A 9,056-nucleotide genomic window follows, 5' to 3' on the forward strand; every position below is an offset into this window, starting at 1 on the left:
GCCGCCGAAGGAACCTTACCCCTCGCAGCCGTCCCGTCTCTCTCCTCGTTTCCCTCCCGGGCGCTGCACAGAGCTGAGGGGTCCTGGGGCCCACGCGCGTGAGCATCAAGCGGGGAAGCGACGGGCTCAAGGCAGCTGCCCCGGTCCCAGCCCCAGCCCCAGCCCCAGCCCCATGCGGTATTGTCTGCGCATCCTGCGCACTCTCAGAGCTGGGGTTTGGTCATGGGGAGATGGTGCTGCACTCAGTGCTGCAAGCTGTGGCTAGTGGTACAGCAGCTGGGAGAGAGGGAGCCCTAGCAGGGCCAGTGAAGGTAGGAACAGCCCTGCCTGGCAGGACAGAGAGCCTGGCGGGCTTCCCTGCTCTCCCTTTTGCCTCTGGGGCTGGGGGTTTCTCTGCTCTGGAGTGGGGTCTCGGGGCATGGAGCCGTGTCCCGTCATGCCCTGCACGAGGCACTTGTTCAGCTGCAACCACGCGATGCGGTCAGGGCGGTGAGCTGGGAAAGCCTGTCCATGCGGCGGGTGCTGCCCTTGGTTGACCTCTGTGCCAAGTGGACCCAGCACCCTGGGCTTGCCTGGGGCCAGCAGCATCCACCATGGGCTCTGGGGCTGCAGGGGCCAGATCCATGCCTGGCTGAGGGAGGAGGGGTTGGCGGGCTCCTTTCGGGAAGGAGCTCCTTGCCCTGCCATCACTTGGGTCTCCTGCCCCGGGAGCACAGCAGCCAGGTTATGTCCGTCAGCTGCTGTTTTCTTAGTAGTGGCATGGACTGAACTCCCTCGATACTATTTCCACGTCACAAGTCCTCGCAAGTTGGAGTGGGGCCTGGCCACAGAGCCAGGGGCAGCCCTGCCAGCCCCTGTCCTCACCCACGTCTCCATGGGGTTGACTCAGGCCCCTTGATCGGGACATGAGGAGTGACAGGGCCTGGCAGCCAGGACTCCTGGGCTCTGGCACTGCCTGATTGCATGACCTTGGGCCAGGCACGATAATCCCGGTTTGCTCTGTTTCCCAGCGCTGGTGCAGGGATAATGCCGAGTGCCCTTGGGGGTCGCGCGGATCAGATCATGGGGGATGAGCGGCCCCTGCTTTCCTACCCTGCACCGTGGCCGGGGCTGAGCGGTGCTGTTGCTCTCCCAGAGCAGCTTGCCCACCTGCTGCACCCAAGGTCGCGGAGCCCGGGGAGAGGGCCTAGCTGGAGTCCAAAGGGGTGGGCGGTGTGGCAGCTGTTGGCAACATCTGTCCAGGGCTCAGGAGGCCCAGGGGAAGGCATCGGAGCCGGGCTAGCTGGGAGGTGGGAGGTTTCCACAGGTGACCAGAAACAGCCTGCTTCCCCGCGCATGTCCCCGCCTGAGTGCCAAGGACAGGGCTGGGCATTGCCCTGTCCCATGAGCAGGGCCCTGCCCAGGCCTCGCAGTCCCTGTCCCCCTTGGCGGCGTGGGTGGCTGCGGTGCCGTGCCCTCGGCCATGGCGCGCTCGCTCCCGGCCACTGCCATTATTTACATGTCGCGGCGTTTTGCTTCTGCTCGGGAGCGATGACAGAGGCTTCCTTCCCTTGGAATTTAATTTCACGCCTGAGACTCGGTGATTAATTTTCTCCTCTCCCGGCTGCCTGATGGGCCCTTTCGCTTGTAAATTTTGAAATGTGCCACAGAATTTGTGTATTTTGCACCAATTAGGTGTCACCTTGAGTCATTCCTGCAGTGCTGTGTTTATTTATCCCGCCGGCTCCAGGGATGTATAGCTCCCCGTCGGCCTGCAAGGAAGGGCGGCCGGCCGTGCTGTGGCCTGGCCTGGCCCGGCCCGGGTGCTTCTCTGTCACTGAGCTTGTCCATGGCCTCCTGCCTGCCCCAGCACCTTCAGGGCAGGGCCCTGGGGGAGGACTGCAGCAGGCATCTGGGATGCAACAGCCTGTGTCCAGCCTGCCCCTGTTCCCACGCGCTGGCCATCCCAGGCCTGTCCCCACAGGGCACTGCCGCTGTCCTGCAGAGACTGCCACAGGTTGTGGAGCCTGCTCCCGAGGAGCTCGCACCCAAGTGTGGTGTGGGTGCCAGGATGGCACGGGCCTGGCAGGGAGCCTGGTGCCCAGCGTCCACCCCCACGTGTTCTAGGGGTGCCGGCCGGAGCGCGCTGCCGGGCTGGGGAGGTTGCATCCGCCCTCGCTCCCTTTCTGTGAGCTCATTCCCTCTCTGCGCTTAGACCCAGCAGAGTCCATCCCTACCATCCTAGATGGCTTCCAGTCCAGGGAGGTGTGGACAGGCCAGCTGGTGGAGCTGCCCTGCATCGCTTCGGGGTACCCCAACCCGGCCATCCGGTGGATCAAGGATGGGCGCCCACTGCCTGCAGACAGCAGATGGACCAAGCGCATCACGGGGCTGACCATCAGTGACATGCGTGTGGAGGACAGCGGGACCTACATCTGCGAGGTCACCAACACCTTTGGCTCTGCTGAGGTCACCGGGACCCTCTCAGTCATCGGTAAGAGCTGCCGGGGGTCGGGGGTCGGGGACGGAGGTGGCGGTGCCAGTTGAGTAAGTGTGGGCGCACGCAGCAGCAGCGAGGCCCTCCTGTGCACATCTGGAGGAGGGAGAGGGCACATCTGGGGAAGGTGCACGGGGAGGAAAGACTCCATCCAGCCGCGCTCAGTTTATTTCCTCCCGTTCCTGCTGTGGAGGGGCCAGAACCTGCCCCGCGTCTCATTCTCTTACCGCACATTTCTGAGCAGGGAGTCATTCGGGTCCGCACCCAGGTGTTTGTGCCCCTGCAGGGCGCTTTGGACCGGACATTTGAAACCAGCCCTTGCAATATCAAGCAACCGGCAAATGCACTGCTCTCCTGGGCAGGCACAGGTCTAAATGCCATGGGAGGTGGTGGTTTTCAGCATTGGTGTTAGGAAAAGCTTCCAGGCAGCAGAGCCCAGACTCCCCGTCCCTGATGCTGGCGCAGTCTCCAGTGTTACACCCTGGTGCTCACACAGTGGGGTCTGGGTCTCAATAACATGGTGCTTAAGCCTGGACACTGTCTCCAAAATCCCAGGTCCTGACTTAGTGTGCCGTGGGCTCACTGCAAAACAGGGCTGCCCAGAGGTCCTTTCAGTACAGTTGGCTTGCTCCCTGGTGTGCGGGCCCGAGGGCGTCGAGCAAAGCCATGAGGAGGGCTGAGCCTAACAGAGGTGGCACAGGGCACTGGCCTGGTGACAAGCCTGTGACTTGCCAGCACCGCTTGCATTTCGCTGGATCTGCATCACGTACCAGAGCCCACTACACGCCTAGCGTGTGGGGCCTCTGCAAGGACTTTATTCTGCTGCAGCAAAATCCTAGAGTCCAGGAGCAGTGAGATGGGAAGGGCGCTCCGGAGGTCACCTCCAGTGCAGCCCCCTGCCTGAAGCAGGATCGGCTCTGTCCAAACCATCCCAGACAGACCCGTTGTCTAACCTCTTAGCAAAGCACGTGGTCAACCCTGACGCAATGCAGCCTGTCGCAGGGAAAGCGGGGGGGCCGCAGTGGCTGAAGTGCTGCAAAGGTTGTTAAAGTATGCTCGAGAGATCCCAGGGAGAGGGCCAGGCCCTCTGCTAGAGAGAAAGGCAAAACCTCCCGGTCCAAACCAGTCTGACCAAGGGGTAGAATTCCCTCCTGACCCCAGATAGGGTGATCGGTCTGATCCTGAGCAGAGGCAGGTACTGTCTGGCCAGGCAGCTCTTCAGAGGTTCCTGGCTTGCTGCTGTAACTGGGGAAATTTCCAGAGAAATCTGCTGGCAGAGCCCATTGGTGCCTCTTGCAACTGGGCATGGCTTGCTCCGTGCCCGCCATGGAGCTGAGCACAAGGGCTCTGCTGACATCCGTGCTGCGCGACCCAGGAGGTGCCGAGCCCGGCATGCCCCGAGCAAGCGCAGGGTGCCGGCACGTGGGGCTCTGCCTTGGTACAGGGCAGCCGAGCACGCAATGCTGGCGTGCTCTGTGAGCAGCTCCGGAGGGGCGGCTGCGGCTGTGGCGAGCAGGCCTGTCACACCTGGCGTGCCAGCCGCTGTGATGTCTTCTTCCCAGCACGGCCGCCTCCTCGCGCCCTGCCTGATGGCTCCTGGGGCGGTGGAGAGAAAGCGATACACCGGGGAAGGGGCTGCAGGGGGGCGCGCTGCCCCTGCCGCGCACGAGGGTGACATCGGGGGCAGGCGCTCGCTGCCGAGGGGGAAGCCGGGGCTGGCACCTGGCTGATTGTGCACTGACATTTCGCGGGTAGTCGCACGAGTCTGCAGGGGGAGAGGGACTGCACTAATCGGAGGAGTCGCAGGGCTGGTGGAGCTGGGAGTGCATCTGACAGGTGTGCCAGTGACAGCCGTGCTCCCGCCTTGCCACTGCCCCTGCTCCCCAGGCTCCCCTGCGCCATGCTGCTACTTGCAGGACCCCCACCCACCTGCCCGCCAGGCTGTGAGCCGGGCTCTGGCTTCAGTGTCTGGCCAAGTCCCTTTCCCCCTCTCCAAAGAAACTCAGAGTCATGGCACCATGGCTGTCAGGACCCTGAGACCCTCCTGCACCCCCGCGTGTTCTCTGGCCGCAGGCAACCTGGCACCCTAGGGCCCAGCCGGGCTAGCGAAGACGTGATGTGACCCCGTGTGTGATGCCACCCACGGGGCTCTTGCCACGTGCCCGACAGCAGCGCGGCGGCGGGAGGCTGCGGTGCCCAGACGCAGCGCAGACAGCAAGCGGGAGGCCTCGCTGCCACGCAGCACGGAGAGCCAGATCCCACCCCGCACGTCCGCGGGGCAGCCCCCTCCAGCCGGGCTGCATTGCAAGGCTCTTTGCCCAGGCCCCGAGCGCGTGGCTAATCCGCTCCCGCCCTGTCGCACAGACCCTCTGCGCGTGACCCTCACGCCGAAGAAGCTGAAGACGGGCATCGGCAGCACGGTCATCCTCTCCTGCACCCTGGTCGGCTCCCCCGAGTATGCCATCCGCTGGTACCGCAACACCGACCTGGTGGTGGTGGACGACTACATCTCCATCCGGGGCATCAGCAACGAGACCCTCCTCATCACCGCCGCCCAGAAGAGCCACTCGGGCGCCTACCAGTGCTTCGCCACTCGCAAGGCCCAGACGGCGCAGGACTTCTCCGTCATTGTGCTGGAGGGTGAGTCGGCCCCCGGGAGCGGGGAGGGCAAGGGGGGCGGCTCGGGGGTCCCCGCGCATCTGCCTGGGTCGTCCCACGGCTCACAGGCTCCTCGCGGGCTTCCCCATCTGCAAAGCCAGCTTCTCCCTGGGCACGGCCAGCCTGGCTGGGAGCAGAGCACCCCTTCTCCCTCGGGGCTGCGGCAGGGCAGGGCACAGCCACGGAGCCTGGGGCTTTGTGCATGCTCACGCACGGGCTGATTACTTGTGCTGTGAGACTGGCCCCGGAGAGCCAACCGCCGCGGTGGCACGTCCACCCCCGCCGTGCCGCCCTAACGCCCCTCTCGCTGGCTGCCTCTCCTAGACGGGACCCCCCGGATCATCTCCTCCTTCAGCGAGAAAGTGGTGAACCCCGGGGAGCCGTTCTCGCTGATGTGCGCCGCCAAGGGCGCCCCGCCGCCCACCGTCACCTGGGCCCTGGACGACGAGCCGATCCAGCGGGACAACGGGCACCGCACCAACCAGTACACCATGTCGGACGGCACCACCGTGAGCCACATGAACGTGACGAGCCCGCAGATCAAGGACGGCGGGGTGTACCGCTGCGCCGCGCGGAACTCAGTGGGCAGCGCCGAGTACCAAGCGCGAATAAACGTAAGAGGTGCCTGTCTACTTTTAAATATCAGCATAGGACTTTACTGGGCTTCTGTGCGGTTCTGCGTGCGGCTAGACTCTCTCTTTCCCGGGGGGCTGCCGCCGCGTGCGCTTTGCCCTCCACCCCCTGCCCTGCTCCGCGTCACCCGCGCGCCTCGGGGAGCGCGGCCACCCCCGGCTCCGCAGCAGGGCAGGGCCGGGGCAGCTCGTGGAGCTCGGCCACGAGGGCGCGAGTGCCGAGGCCAAAGCTTGGCAGGACCCCAGGAAGGCTGGGGCTTTGCTGTGGTGGCTGTAGGCATCTGCTGCGATGCCGGAGGGACACGACCATGGACGCTGCTGCTGAGGGACTGAGCTGTGGCCTGAGACGGGGGAGTGGGCCACGCGGTTGCTGCCGAGCATGCGTGGCGTGCTCCGGGCTTGGAGCGCATGGTGGGGAGGGAGCGGAGCCGTGCCCCCGTCCCCAAAGCTGCGTCGTTCGTGGGGGGTGCTGCCGGTGCATCTCTGCGCCCCATGCCTCCCTGCTGCCCCGGGGCTGTGCCGGGCAGGGCAGGCCCCGATGCCCTGGCTTCACCTCAGTCCTCTTGTTTGCAAGCGTGTGGGCGGCGCGGGCTCTCCCCAGCCCGGCCCATACTCCCTTGCCGCATGCCGCCCGGTTCGGTCCTGCCAGCGGGGCTCAGGCACCCCCTGCACCCTCCGCCCTGCTCCCAGCCTCCCTCCACCTCCTCCGAGTGCAGCCGGGCTGCGGGCAAGGAAATCCCTCCTCGCTCCCAGTTCTGCTCACACGCCTTTGCAGCAGATGTCTGCCAGCCTGGCTCCGTGGGCCAGAGCAGGGGCGGCGAGATCCTTGCCCAGCAGCGCCCTGGCGCGGAGCCGGCCGTGCTTCCGGCCCTGCTGCTTGTGTTGCTCGTGGGCTGGCTCTGCGGGGTCGGTTGGTGGCACGGCACCACTGATGCAGCCCCGTCCATGCCGGGAGGACCCGTGAGCCTTTCCTCTGCCTTGACCACGGCCTCCCACCCCTCTTGCATGCGGAGAATGAAGCAATGTAATTTCCACCGGTGCCCTCGGGCACTGGGATGCCAGGCCCGCGGAGGCGAGCTCAGCGCGCTCTCCCTGCTGCGCCCTCGTCCTGCTGGGTTCAGTGAAGAGCTCTGCCGTGCTGAAGCGTGCAGGCCAGAGCTGGCTATTGGGAGCCCGCTCGGCCAGGCGTCCCCACGCAGCAGGTCAGGCTCCCCTCCCTCTCTGCACCCCCCCTGCCCCCAGCGCCTCCTGTCCGTTCCTCCTCGCACCGTGTCCCCGGGGCTGGGGTAGGTTGGAGGAGCAGTGGCGAGCCCCCTGCCCCATGCTGACTGGGGAAAGGTGAGCTGGATTTTGCGCTCTGGTTTGTCACCTCTGTGTTTTCCGTGTCTGCTAAAATGGTGAATCACTCCGAGTGTTTTGGGGTGGGGGGAAGGCTGGTTTTGTGCGTTACGTGGAGATGTGTCAGGCAAAATCTAAGACACAAGGCACAGGATAAGCCACTGCCCATTAATAACGGCCAATTAAAGCTTCCCATTCCATAGGCGCAAGCTAGACACAGCCCCAGAGATGTTCATTTATCTGCCCAGAAGCAGATCTGAACGGCCACGTTTGTCTGTGTCTCAGGTTTGCAACGCAGGCAGCGCTTTTTGGCTGGGATCCCAGCCGAGTGTGGATTTCGCAGCCATTTATCACTTAATCTAGAGCAAGCTCATCTCCCGGCAGTGAGACCCACTAGCCATGTTGGCTATGAGGACGGGGCGTTTACCTCTCGTGCAAGCTGCAGAGCCCTGGATAAGATATTTCAGGCTTTGCCTTGCACGTGGTATTGGGCAGATCCTTCACCCCAGGCCAAGAGTCCACAAAGGAGGGGGGTGGTTTACGTCCTTCCAGCTCTTTGTTTCTACTCTTGGACATCTCTGTCCCCAAGTCCTCACAACCCAGGCTGTGGGTCAAGCTGCCAGAGCTGCTTGGCTAGTACAGTAGAGACAGGCCCGGGGCAGCCTTCTTCGGCAAAGCACAAAGACTGTGCAGCGCTGGACATGCTGCAGGTTTGGTTTCACCAGTGCGCGGGGGTTGGAAAAGCAAGCAAAAAAAAAAGCATGTAGGTGTATGGAGCCCACACCCATGACCCTGTTTCACTGCAAAGCTTTTGAAGCGAAGCATCTGCGTTTTCCCATTCAAAATGGCTTTGTACTTTGAAATTTTCTTCCGTGCCAGTAAATAGCAAACCAAACCCATCTCCGCTAATGGCGCGAGCATCTGTGCGTTCCCGAAGTGGCAGGAAAGTATTCCTGTCCGGTTTCTGAACCAAAGCATCAGCCGTTCTCACCTGCGGTCCCGGGAACAACTGCCGCATGACTGCATTAGCTGGCCACGTAGTTACCAATGCTGCAGTTGATTCAGGATGGGCTTTGTGATGGCTCTTTTCGTATGCGAGTGCTTCTCTTCCCAGCAACGTGTGGAGGTATTCGGCCCTTTTCCTGCTCAGTGCTCAGCTGAGAACTTTGTCACCGAAACTGCTTGCTAGAGGTTTTGTGCTTATCTGGTGCTTGCTTTGGACAGAGTCTCCGGTTTTGAAGCCGTTTCTCTGGGGGCCCTGCATGCTCAGTGATGCCAGAGGGAAGCTGGCAGAGAGGCCATTGCTAAATTCATGTCTGATACCTCTTCTGAAATGATTCAAATGGCTTCAACCAAATGTGATGCAGCTAAAAGCACCTTTCCCAGATCAGCTCCTGTTTTCCAGGCTTCCAGATTAACTCCCCAGATTGTAACATCTCCTCTGGGTGCCTTTTGGAAAGGTGGGTGGCAGCAGAGGGGAGAATTGGATTAAACAGTGGAAGCTAGACGCTGCCTCCACATGCCTTTGTCCTCCGTGCCACTCCACAGGCCAAGGCGGTAGGAAACCCATGCTCCATCGGCTCATCCTGCATACCCGGCAGACCGTGAGCCCCGCGATGCCCTTAAGGCTGGGAGCCAGGATGGAGCCGATCTCTAGACTGGAGCATTAGTTTGCTGTCTTGCTCAGGCATCATCTGATAACCAGGAGAAAACAAGAGCTGCTGATGCCTGAGACATGGTATTCAAATATTCAAGCTCTTCTCATCCTTAAGCCAGCAGAAAGGCAGATAGATGCCGGTGAGCAAAACTTCAGTCACCAGCTGGAGACACAGGAAGAGCGAGATTTTAATGTCAGTAAAATCGTCTGCACGTGACATTCGCGTTAGTGGCATGGCAGGAATTCAGGAAGCCAGCGGACTGCCTTTCGAGAGAGCAAGGCAGAGTCGCTGCGC

General features: G+C 62.6%; 1 protein-coding gene across 1 annotated transcript in view; it reads left to right on the forward strand.

Annotated features, from left to right (window-relative positions):
- DSCAML1 (DS cell adhesion molecule like 1) overlaps window positions 1-9,056 on the forward strand; it is a gene marked incomplete at its 5' end in the record, with an annotated part of 193,076 nt that overhangs the window by 128,286 nt on the left and 55,734 nt on the right. Inside the window, 3 exons of the mRNA XM_019511756.1 lie at window positions 2,195-2,473; window positions 4,841-5,116; window positions 5,459-5,755. Coding sequence (XP_019367301.1) covers window positions 2,195-2,473; window positions 4,841-5,116; window positions 5,459-5,755 — 852 coding nt within the window. The remainder of the gene's footprint in view (window positions 1-2,194; window positions 2,474-4,840; window positions 5,117-5,458; window positions 5,756-9,056) is intronic.

This window comes from Gavialis gangeticus, unplaced genomic scaffold (assembly GCF_001723915.1).
Source record: "Gavialis gangeticus isolate Ggan-Ray unplaced genomic scaffold, GavGan_comp1, whole genome shotgun sequence".
Classification (NCBI taxonomy): domain Eukaryota; kingdom Metazoa; phylum Chordata; order Crocodylia; family Gavialidae; genus Gavialis; species Gavialis gangeticus.